Below are 11,378 nucleotides of genomic sequence, written 5' to 3' on the forward strand. Positions count from 1 at the left end.
GAGATAGGAGAAAACTGCCTTAGGGCTGGAGGTGGGACATGCTGGTGGCAATACTGCTCTTTAATGCATTGAGATGTTTATGTATATGCACATCAAAGCACAGCATCTTTTTCTTAACCTTGTTTATGACACAGAGACATTTGTTCACATGTTTTCCTGCTGACCCTCTCCTCACTATTACCATATTGTCCTGCCACATCCCCCTCTCTGAGATGGTAGAGATAATGATCAATAAATACTAGGGAACTCAGAGACTGGTGCCAGCGTGGGGCCTCCGTATGCTGAGCGCAGGTCGCCTGGGCCCACTTTTCTTTCTCTATACTTTGTCTCTGTGTCTCTTTCTTTTCTCAGTCTCTTGTCCCACCTAAAGAGAAACACCCACAGATGTGGAGGGGCAGGCCACTCCTTCAGGTCCCCGAATGTCCTTCCTCAGGAAATGATGGAGGAAGGGGCGATGAGAATGAAGGAGAGGATTTAAGTCCCTCACCCCCCGAGGTAGTCCTGGGCTGAGCCCCATGGGACCTGGAGAACCAGGGTGTACCCCACCAGTGTGTCGAGTCGAGGAAGCCTCGTGGCCAGCTCCCACTTCTCTTGATGCTGTGCAACCCAGAGCAAGGCCTGCCCCTCCAGCTTCAGTCTTCTCCCCTGCAAATGGGGCCACGGCCTTTCCTCTCAGGCCGAAATAAGGATTGAGGCCGGGTGCAGTGGCTCACCCCTGTAATCTTAACACTTTGGGAGACTGAGATGGGGGGACTGCTTGAAGTCAGGAGTTAAGACCAGCCTGGTCAACATAGTGAGACCCCATCTCTATTGGTTTAAATTTTTTTTAAAAAAATTAAATAAATAAAATAAGGATTGAGGAATGACTTGTACACCATTTGAGCCCACCTCCGTCTCACCCCTGCAGAGCCCCAGAGACACAGCCCTCCAGAGCTCAGACCCAGTGGGACTTGACTCCACAGGCATAAAACCCTGTTTGTCTATGGGCCCTTTGGAATCACCAGGTTTTCGGGGCTCCTGAAGGATAGCCCCGACCTGGCCTCACCTGGCCCCTGGCCCCAGTGCCCCTGGTGATATCCAGGTGCTGGGCTGTGATCACCGCCTCCCACCAGCCCACCTCCACTAGCCCTTCCCAGAACCCTGCCCCAGGTGTTGGAACTGTGCCCAGAGGAGGGAGCAGGCCCTGAGGGAGGCCTGGAGGGGCTGCGGATGGTGAAGGCTGCTGTGTCTAGCTGTTTCCTTCTGGACCCACTCCCTCTGGGCTGCGTCCCCGGCTGGTCCAAGCCCTGATCCCTGGGATCTGGGGACATCTTCCCGTTTGCTGTTCCCTGAGAACCAGGCCTCCCTCTGGAGAGGATCACAAGCTTGGGTTTCACTCTGGGCTTGCTCTTGGAAACCCCCCAGGGGCGTGGCTCTGACCGAGATGTTTTCCTCCAGCCTGTTGCCCAGTCCCCATTCCTCGGACCTCAGCTTCACATCCAGTGTCCTCGGCAGGGTGAGCTGGACGCCTACGGGTCTGAGAAGGCGCCCGGGTTCCCAGCATCAGCTGGCCACCCTCTGCCTAAGAAAGTGCCAGGGTCGTGGCACCCCCTGGTGGCTGATCCTAGGTAGTGTCACTACCCAGCCCCAGTAAGGGAGGGCCTGGCCCCAAAGTCCAAGGGATCAGGGTGGAAAGGGGCAGGGCTTGGTGTGAACCTTCCCCCTGGCCCCCAGCCATGTGCCTGGCTCTCCCCATGCTGAAGATGCTGAGGCTAGTTCCAGTGCCCGCATTGTGAAGATCTCCGAATCCCACCTCTCTGTTCCTCCCCAGCCAGATGGCTCCATTTCACACACAATACACTGAGGCCCAGAGAGTGGGGAGACAGACCAGGGAGGCCACCTGGAGCCTGGCACAGTGGCCTCATTTATTGTGCTGCTCTGCTGCTCACAGGAGAAGCCCGTCCCCCAAAGTCCTCTTCCTCATCCTGGTGAGTATTTTGTCCCTGGATTGCTTGTCAGCCTTGTCCGCCTGGAGCAATCAGTAGCCAGCAGGTTCCCCGCCTTTCCTGGAGTCCGAGGCAGCTGCCCAGCCACCAGCCATGCGGACAATGGCTTGCACCACAGCGATGAAGGTGGACACGATCTGGGTGTGATGGTGCCGGGTCTCCAGGGCTGCAGTCACTTCCTGGGGGTGGGAGGAGAGGGGAAGCCTGAGCAGGGCTCCAGATGCCACCTGAACCACACCTGTGTGGTCACAGGCCTCAGCCCAGGTGGTGCCATTTCAGGCCAGGTCATCAGGAAGAGCAGGTTGGGGCCTGCTGGGTCTCATTGGAGCAAGGGGTTTGGCCCTCATGGCACAGGGGCTCCAGATGGCCCAGGCACTAGAGAGAGGACACCAACCATTGTCCACTCTGTGATGATCCAGGCCTCCAGCCCAGGATGCCCTGGGGCCCCACACCGTGACTCAGTTTCTCCAACCCCCAGCCCACCTGGTCAATGTTTCTCTCCACTGTCGTGACGTTGGGCAGAAGCTGGTTGTGCAGCCGGGGCTCCTCCACGGCCCACTTCACGTCATAGCCGAACCAGAGGTTGTAGATGATGGCCTGGGGCATGGGAGTGTGATCAGCATGGCTTGGGGGCTGTGCAGGGTGGGCACGGCCAGGGAGAAAAGGTGTGACACATACCAGTGCAGTGGCCATGGTGGTCTGCGTGCCCCCAGCAGCTCCCACCACCATCCGGACCTGGCCGTCCTGGCCCACCATGATCGTCGGGCACATGGACGAGAGCGGCTGCTTCCCTGCGGCCAATGGGAGAAGACAGGGATGCCCATCAGCTGCCTGCCCAGGACACCTGCCCCTCTCCACCCCAGTCCCCCACTCCTGGACCTCCACCCCATACCTGGCTGGATGAAATTGGCAGGTGAGGGGGGTACCCCAAACTCATTGGTGATGCTGGTAGAGCTGAAGTCATCCATTTCATTATTGAGCAGGATCCCGCTGACCGGGGAGCGCACCTTGGAGCCAAAGCTACCGCCCAGCCAGGTCAGACAGTGCCCGACCTTGCCTGGCCCAGCCTGGTCCCTATCCACCCACTGAGGCTCAAACATACTCACTGAGAGGCTCAGGATAAGCTACCAAGGTTGGGCCTCAGTTTCCCACCAGGAAAAGAGGTGATGGAGCCACCTTACTGGATAAGTGGGCAGTCCCTGGGCCACCCTCCCCTGGCCCTTTCCCACCCAGGCAGCCCAGCAGCCCCTACTAGAGGTTGATGGTGCTGGTGGCGGACACAGCACTGCCGTCCTCTGCGACGACAGACAGGTGAGCAGTGCCCCCGTCATCCGGCATATAGAACTCGGGCTTGTAGTAGGAGATCGGGTGAGTGGTGTCGTCAGAGATCTGGGCCCGGAGCTGGGCAGAGAAGAACTCGGAGGTCATGTTGCGGACCACCTGCCGAGACCCCAGAGCTGGCCTGAGGAGGTGGGGAGGGAGGGTGGGGAGGGGGCACAGGTCTCAGAAGGCCCCTGACTGTGGCTCTGACCACAACCCTCTGGCACCCACAACCTTCCGTGGCTCCCCAGGACCCAAGGGCAGGCCCAGGACCTTGCATGACCAGTCTGACTCCCTGTCTCTGTCGCGTTCCAGCAACTCTGAATGTCTGTCTGCCTGGTCCTCAGCCTCCAGACCCTTGCTGCATTCAATCACTCATTCCTTCATGCAAAAAATATTTCTAGAGTTTGCACTGCATGCCTGGCACTGGGGAATCAACAGGAAACAGACACTTAGGTCCTGCCCTCATGCCAAGAAAAACAAACACACACAGCGAAAGTGCTGAAACCACAAGCCAGGTAAGAGGAATCAAGAGGCATGAGGTATGGGCAGAGTGGTCAGGGAGGGCTTCTCAGAGGAGGCAACGTGTGAAAAGAGCCTGGAATGTGGCCTAAATGGTCAGTGCAAAGGCCCTGAGGCAGGTGGTATAGGCTGGTGAGCGATAGGCAGAGAGTGAATGGAGTGGGGTGGGGAGAAAAGGATGAAGATGCAGGCTGGGGCCTATCCCACAGGACTTCCTAGGTCCCATAACAACTGGCTTTTGCTCTGTGCCATGCAGGCTTAGGGCAGAGGAATGAGCCGGCTGGGGAGTGTTTTCACAGGGTCCCCCTGGCAGCTATGACGGGGATAAGGATAAAGTCCAAAGGGGAGGCTGTGGGTATCAACCAGGCAAGAGATGATGGCCTGGGTGGGAGAAAGAGAAGAATCAAGGATGGTGCCGACTAGCGAGGTAAACCCTGCAGAAGGGGCAGGTTTGGGGATGGTCAGGAGCTTGATTTTGGATACTTCATCAGACCTGAAGAGCATGGGTGCACGTATGAAAAAAATAAATAAATAAGCATGGGTTCACGGGCAAGGGCGGGCTGAGAGATGAACATGGAGGTATTGACATTGAGTGGCTGCTGGATGCCATGAGCCTGGCCAAGGTCCCCAAGGCAGTGGCGAGGAGGAGATGAGGAGGTCAAGGAGGAGACAGAGAGGATGGACCCGAAGGCCGAAGAAAATGCCTCAAGGGAGTTTCAACACCGGGCGCGGTGGCTCACGCCTGTAATCCCAGCACTTTGGGAGGCCGAGGCCTGTAATCCCAGCACTTTGGGAGGGCGGATCACGACGTCAGGAGATCGAGACCATCCTGGCTAACACAGTGAAACCCCGTCTCTACTAAAAATACAAAAAATTAGCCGGGTGTGGTGGCGGGCGCCTGTAGTCCCAACTACTCCAGAGGCTGAGGCAGGAGAATGGCGTGAACCCGGTAGGCGGAGCTTGCGGTGAGCCGAGATCAGGCCACTGGAATCCAGCCTGGGCGACAGAGGGAGACTCCATCTCAAAAAAAAAAAAAAAAAAAAAAAAGAGAGAGAGAGAGAGTCTGACTCTGTTGCCCAGGCTGGAGTGCAGTGGCACGATCTCGGCGCATCACAATCCCTTCCCCACCCCCGGGTTCAAGTGATTTTCCTGTCTCAGCCGCCGGAGTAGCTGGGACTACAGGCGCGTGCCACCATGTCTGACTAAATTTGTATTTTTACTAGAGACGGGGTTTCACTATGTTGGCCAGGCTGGTCTCCAACTCCTGATCTCGTGATCCGCCCGCCCCGACCTCCCAAAGTGCTGGGATGCGTGAGCCTCCACGCCTGGCCACTATTTTTTCTTTCTTTCTTTCGTGTGTGTGTGTGTGTGTGTGTGTGTGTGTGTTTGTGTGTGTGACGAAGTTTCGCTCTTGTTGCCCAGGTTGGAGTGCAATGGTGTGATCTCAGCTCACTGCAATCCCCGCCTCAGCAGGAGAGCAGGAATCTTCAGTGATCCACTGGCGGATCTGCAGCCATCGTGCGCGCCAGGTCTTCCCAAGTCTTCTGTGCGCGCGCCTCTCCTTCCAGTACCTATCCCGCGGGCGTCCCCCAGCCTCCCGCCATTGCCAGCAGGTGCTGAGATCGCGCCATTGCACTCCAGCCTGGGAGACAAGAGCGAAACTCCATGTCAAAAAAAAAAAAAAGGATGAAAAATTTGGAAAAATATGGAAGAAACCAAATGGATTTCTAGCTCAACTAAATCGTAATTATTCAGTGTCTAGTTTTTGCAAGAAACCACATATTTCATGTCCACAATCAGGGCCATAGTCCCAGCTCTCAAGTGTGGGTCTTTCCTAAGCAAATTGAAGAACACAGGCATAAAAGTACATTAAATCAATAAACCTTTTTCTCTCTGTCTCTGTCTCTCTTTTTTTTTTTTTTTTTTTTTTTTGAGGTGGAGGTTCGCACTGTCACCCAGGCTGGAGTGCAGTGGGGAGATCTCGGGTGACTGCAAGCTCCGCCTCCCGAGTTCACGCCATTCTCCTGCCTCAGCCTCCGGAGTAGCTGGGACTACAGGTGTCCGCCACCACGCCCGGCTAATTTTTTGTAGTTTTAGTAGAGACGGGGTTTCGCTATGTTGGCCAGGCTGGTCTCCAACTCCTGACATCGTGATCCGCCCGCCTCCACCTCCCAAAGTGCCACCGCGCCCGGCCTTTTTTTTTAAGACAGAGTCTCGGCCCGGCGCGGTGGCTGACGCCTTTAATCCCAGCACTTTGGTAGGCTGAGGCGGGCTGAACACGAGGTCAGGAGATCAAGACTATCCTGGCTAACACGGTGAAACACGGTCTCTACTAAAAATACAAAAAATTAGCCGGGAGTGGTGGCGGGCGCCTGTAGTCCGAGCTACTCCAGAGGCTGAGGCAGGAGAATGGCGTGAACCCGGTAGGCGGAGCTTGCGGTGAGCCGAGATCAGGCCACTGGAATCCAGCCTGGGCGATAGAGGGAGACTGCGTCTCAAAAAAAAAAAAAAAAAAAAAAAAAAAAAAAAAAAAAAAAAAAAAAAAAAAAGAGTCTGGCTCTGTTGCCCAGGCTGGAGTGCAGTGGCGCGATCTCGGCACATCACAATCCCTTCCCCACCCCCGGGTTCAAGTGATTCTCGTGTCTCAGCCGCCGGAGTAGCTGGGACTACAGGCGCGTGCCACCATGTCTGACTAAATTTGTATTTTTACTAGAGACGGGGTTTCGCTATGTTGGCCAGGCTGGTCTCCAACTCCCGATCTCGTGATCCGTCCGCCCCGACCTCCCAAAGTGCTAGGATTATAGGCATAAGCCACCACGCCCGGCCTCTATTTTTTCTTTTTCTTTCTTTATTTGGAGACTGAGTTTTGCACTTGTTGCCCAGGCTGGAGTGCAATGGTGCGATCTCAGCTCACTGCAATCTCCACCTCAGCAGGAGAGCAGGAATCTTCAGTGATCCACGGGCAGATCTGCCGCCATTGTGGGCACCTGTTCCTCCCGCGACCTTTGTGCCCGTGTCTCGCCTTCCAGTACCTATTGCATGACCCCCCACGTCCGCCTCCCGCCATTGCCAGCAAGTGCCTTGTGCGGGTACCTGGCTGCGCTTATTAATCCGTTAAGCTCGCTCTGTCACGGGCGCCATTAAGTGCTCACGCGCCCACTCCCTCAGGTTTAAAAGGCGCATTGCCCGGCAACAGAAGAAACTGCTGGCTTAGCCTTTGGCCGAGTTGGCGGCTGGAGGAGGACGCTCAGAGCCCAGCTCTCGAGAGTTCAAGCAACCGACGGTTCCCCACTGCTCCCAGGAGCGGTTACCTGGGCACTCTGTGCCCCTCCTTCCTGTTCGGGCCCAGGCCGGACCTGCCAGTAGGGCTCAGTTACCTGGAGCCCGTTCAGCCCATCCCCCAGTTCACTTTGCTTGTGGGATCTCCCCGTTGCTCCTGCCCGTGGACTGAGTGGCAGGCCATCCTACAAGCACCCAGACACTTGACATCAGTGGTGTCAAGACAACTCTAAGAAGGTTTTCCGTGATCCTGCAAGCCCTGCGTTCCTTCCTGGGATCCTGCTTTCAATTTGATTGCACAGGTACCACAGCAAGCCAGTGCTGTGTGCTCTGAGTTCCAGGGCATCCTCCAGCTCAGCCACTCCACTGAGCACAAGGACTCTCTGTGGGGCCCAGGAGCCGGGAGTCACCCCTTTGGGGTCCAAAACACCCGGCTGTCCCCACACTTGTGTCCAGGGAAGATAGTGTTGACGGCCCTCAAGGAGAGCGGGGCAGGGATGCCTGAGCAGGACAAGGACCCTAGAGTCCAAGAGAATCCTGATGATCAGAGAAGGGTCCCCGAGGTCACGAGGGATGCACGGTCTGCATTTCGGCCCCTGCGGGACAATGGAGGCCTCTCTCCCTTTGTGCCCAGGCCTGGGCCTCTGCAGACAGACCTCCATGCCCAGAGGTCAGAAATCAGATATAACCAGACATCCCAGACCTCCTGGACGAGCTCGTGCACCAAACGAAATGCCATCTCCAGCTCCTGCAGCTCCACGGGAGGCTTGCCGGGGCTAAAGCGGAGGAGGGGACCAGCCTCATCCCACAGCCAGCTGACCCTCAGTTCCTCAAAGACAGTGAGTGAGGACAGGCCTCAGGCTGTCTCTTCGGGTCACACCCAGTGTGAAAAGGCAGCAGATATAGCACCAGGGCAGACACTCACCCTCAGGAATGACTCCTCCATATCCGAGGCCTCTAGGCCCAGTATACACAAGTTTCCGCTGCTGCCACGCAGGCGAGGGGAGCCTTTGATGCTGCCACCTCCCTTAGAGCTGGGGTACCGGGTCACTGCTGAAGACCTGGACCGGGAGAAGGAGGCGGCATTCCAGTGCATCAGCAGTGCACTGCAGGTTGAGGACAAGGCCATCTCGGACTGCAGACCCTCATGGCCTTCCCACACTTTGTCCTCACTTGCAACAGGGGCTTCTGGTCTGCCTGCCATTTCTAAAGCACCCAGTATGGATGCACAGCAGGAGAGACACAAGTCCCAAGACTGCCTGGGCCTAGTGGCCCCCCAGCATCTGCTGCACAGGCCTGTAGTCCCAGCTACTCGGGAGGCTGAGGCAGGAGAACGGCATAAACCCGGGAGGCAGAGCTTGAAGTGAGCTGAGATCGTGCCACTGCACTCCAGCCTGGGTGACAGAGCGAGACTCCGTCTCAAAAAAAAAGAAAAAGAAAAAAAAGTTCTTGTGACATTTGTGTATGAAATCAGCCTTCACTACATGGATAGGACCAGCACGCTTCCGCGGCACGACTCTGCAATCTTACTACATTTTTTTTTATTTTGTATTTTATTAATTCCTTTTGAGACAGAGTCTCACTCTGTCACCCAGGCTGAAGTGCAGCCGAGATCTCGGCTCACTGCAACCTCCACCTCCTGGGTTCAAGCAATTCTCCTGTCTCAGCCTCCCAAGTAGCTGGGACTACAGGCACATGTCAAAACGCCTGGCTAATTTTTGTATTTTTAGTGGAGATGGAGTTTTGCCATATTGGTCAGGCTGGTCTCGAACTCCTGACCTCAGGTGATCGACCTGTCTTAGCCTCCCAAAGTGCTAGGATTACAGGTGTATGTTTATTTATTTATTTAAGATGGAATCTTGCTCTGTATTTATTAATTTATTTATTTGAGATGGAGTCTTGCTCCATCGCCCAGGCTAGACTGCAGTGGTGCAATCTCGGCCCCCTGCAACCTCTGACTTCCAGTTTCAAGCAATTCTCCTGCCTCAGTGTCCCAAGTAGCTGGGATTACAGGTGCCTGCCACCACAGCTGGCTAATTTTTGTATTTTTAGTAGAGACAGTGTTTCACCATCTTGGCCAGGCTGGTCTCGGGCTCCTGACCTCATGAGCCACCTGCCTCAGCCTCGCAAAGTGTTGGGACTACAGGTCTAAGGCACCATGCTCGGCCATATTTATTTATTTAATTATTTAGAGACAAAGTCTTGCTCTGTCACCCAGGCTGTAGTGCAGTGGCGCCATCTCAGCTCACTGCAGCCTCCACCTCCGAGGTTTAAGCGATTCTCATGCCTCAGCCTCCTGAGTAACTGGGACTACAGGTACTCACCACCATGCAGGGATATTTTTTTCTATCTTTTTGTAGAGACACGGTTTCACCATGTTGGCCAGGCTGGTCTCGAACTCCTGACCTTAGGTGATCTGACAGCCTCGTCCTCTCAAAGTACTGGGATTACAGGCATGAGTCACCATACCTGGCCTCTCACTACATTTAAGTGATGCCATGGATCATGCCTGTAATCCTAGCACTTTGGGAGGCCAAGGCAGGTGGATTACCTGAGGTCAGGAGTTCAACGCGAGCCTGGCCAACATGGGGAAACCCCGTCTCTAGTAAAAATACAAAAATTAGTCAGGCGTGGTGGCACAAGCCTGTAGGCCCAGCTACTTGGAAGGCTGAGGCGGGAGAATCACTTTAACTGGGAGGCAGAGGTTGCAGTGAGCCAATATCATGCCACTGCACTCCAGCTTGGGTGACAGCTTGAGACATCATCTCAAAAAAAAAAAAAAAAAAAAGAAAAGAAAAACATATGATGCCGGGGCATCTCGGCCTCAATACCTGCATGAGCACAGTCATGTCCAGGCTAGGGCTGCTGGTCGAGGTCCGGCCCCATCTCTTCCAGCAGAAAGGGAGTAAGCTTGCAGGGAGGCTGGGGGACAAGATCCCAGGATCTCAGCCTCTGCTCATGGATCAGCTCTGAGACCCTGAGTGAGCCGGGGGTGCTCCGTGCGCATTGGTTTCCCCAGCTGTCAAGTAAAGGGATTGGATGAGGAAGTCTTGTCAAGATGGAATGATCTCAGATTTGGGGCAGCAGTGAATGATCCCACTCCCTGGGCCATGCCAGTGGCCCGGCCTCAGCTGAACACAGCCCCAACACTCTGGAATGGGGATGAGGGGGCAGTCAGCTCTTGCTCCTAGTAAGAGAGATGCAATAGGGCTCTGTGGCTGAGCTGGGTGCCTTGCCTCACACCTGTAATCCCAACCTTTGAGAGGCTGAGGCGGGAGGATTGCTTGAGGCCGGGAATTTTGAGAATATCCTGGACAACATAGCCAGACCCCATGTCTACAAAATAATAATAAAACACACAGCTATAGTCCAAGCTACTTGGCAGGCTGAGGCAGGAAGTTCCCTTGAGTCCGGGAATTGGAGGCTGCATTGAGCTATAATCGCACCACTGCGCTCCAGCTTGGGTGACAAAGTGAGACCCTGTCTCTAAAAGAAAAAAGAAATCGGCCTGTGAGCATGGGTTTGATTTTCAAACAGGACCCGGAGGGTAGGGACAGACAGTGCTGTCACCCTTAGGTGCTGAACACTCAGAAACGGGCCAGCGGCAGCCCTTTCCTCACCTGCAGACACCAGATTGGGCAGAACAGCACGTGGCACTTGCAGCTCTTGCAGTGAGGGCAGAACCCAGTGTCAACCCTTCTGCCTGTGGGAGGGGCTGCTGAGGCCTGCGGAGAGGCCAGGGTGGAGGCTCGTCCCCTTGTCCAGCCCTTGGCATGGTCTCCATCAGGTTCCCAGCCCACCAGTGCAGGGCGCCCCTGAGCCTGCTGCTGCCACGGGCCCTGTCTCTACCCAGGACGTCCCCCCACCCTCGCAGTGTCAGGGAAATTATCATGGTGGCAGTGACACTCCGCAGGCAGGGCTGCTGAGAGAAGCTGAGAAGGGTCACACTGCAGGCAGGGGCCCATGTGACAAGCCCCTCTCACCCGGAGAGAGCTGACCAGGCAGCTCACGAGCAGAGCCACATCCTGGGAGTCCGAGAAAGGTCCTGGCTGGGCTCAGCCACCTCATTGGCTATGGGCAGCCTTTGTCGTGTGAGCCTTGCTCTCCTGGGGAGGCTCAGGCTGACGGCTGATGTGGGCATTGCCGAGGGTAACCTGTGGCCCAGTGGATATGGCTGGGTCTCCTCAAGCTGCATTCATTCAAGTAGGACCCAGGGTGCATGCCCATCTCCAGCCCAGGGCAGCTCCCCTGTAAGCTGGGTGAGCTACTGAA

General features: G+C 55.7%; 2 protein-coding genes across 8 annotated transcripts; one reads left to right on the forward strand and one right to left on the reverse strand.

Moving 5' to 3' along the window:
• Positions 1 to 1,858: 1,858 nt before the first annotated feature.
• On the reverse strand, positions 1,859 to 7,191 carry GGTLC1 (gamma-glutamyltransferase light chain 1). Of its 7 annotated transcripts, none has more exons than XM_054674555.2 (7): positions 6,921 to 7,191; positions 3,579 to 3,731; positions 3,238 to 3,386; positions 2,878 to 3,005; positions 2,664 to 2,776; positions 2,469 to 2,582; positions 1,859 to 2,164 (listed from the first exon to the last, which is right to left on the reverse strand). In XM_054674555.2, the coding sequence occupies exons 3-7, from the start codon at positions 3,321 to 3,323 to the stop codon at positions 2,018 to 2,020; spliced, it is 588 nt and encodes a 195-aa protein (XP_054530530.1). In that variant the 5' UTR covers positions 3,324 to 3,386; positions 3,579 to 3,731; positions 6,921 to 7,191; the 3' UTR covers positions 1,859 to 2,017. The 7 variants fall into 7 exon arrangements, with proteins under 7 accessions (XP_054530530.1, XP_054530528.1, XP_054530529.1 ...); XM_054674553.2 differs by having other exon boundaries at positions 3,238 to 3,447; XM_054674554.2 differs by having other exon boundaries at positions 2,878 to 2,975; positions 3,238 to 3,447; positions 6,921 to 7,008.
• LOC748789 (putative POM121-like protein 1) lies at positions 4,204 to 11,103 on the forward strand. Its single transcript, XM_054674476.2, has 3 exons — positions 4,204 to 4,254; positions 7,409 to 8,404; positions 10,894 to 11,103. Exons 1-3 carry the CDS (start codon positions 4,204 to 4,206, stop codon positions 11,101 to 11,103), a joined length of 1,257 nt encoding a protein of 418 aa, XP_054530451.2.
• The last annotated feature ends 275 nt before the right edge of the window (positions 11,104 to 11,378 follow it).

This window comes from Pan troglodytes, chromosome 21 (assembly GCF_028858775.2).
Source record: "Pan troglodytes isolate AG18354 chromosome 21, NHGRI_mPanTro3-v2.0_pri, whole genome shotgun sequence".
Lineage (NCBI taxonomy): Eukaryota > Metazoa > Chordata > Mammalia > Primates > Hominidae > Pan > Pan troglodytes.

Coding starts and splice junctions, on each gene's coding strand:
- GGTLC1 (XM_016937556.4), bottom strand. CDS start 3,413: ATGACCTCCGAGTTCTTCTCTGCCCAGCTCCGGGCCCAGATCTCTGAC. Junction 3,006..3,237: donor ACCAGCACCATCAACCTCTA/GTAGGGGCTGCT, acceptor GCTGGGCGGTAG/CTTTGGCTCCAAGGTGCGCT. Junction 2,165..2,468: donor TGGAGAGAAACATTGACCAG/GTGGGCTGGGGG, acceptor TCCCACCCCCAG/GAAGTGACTGCAGCCCTGGA.
- LOC748789 (XM_054674476.2), top strand. CDS start 4,204: ATGGCCTGGGTGGGAGAAAGAGAAGAATCAAGGATGGTGCCGACTAGC. Junction 4,255..7,408: donor GGATGGTGCCGACTAGCGAG/GTAAACCCTGCA, acceptor TTGATTGCACAG/GTACCACAGCAAGCCAGTGC. Junction 8,405..10,893: donor AGCATCTGCTGCACAGGCCT/GTAGTCCCAGCT, acceptor GGTCTCCATCAG/GTTCCCAGCCCACCAGTGCA.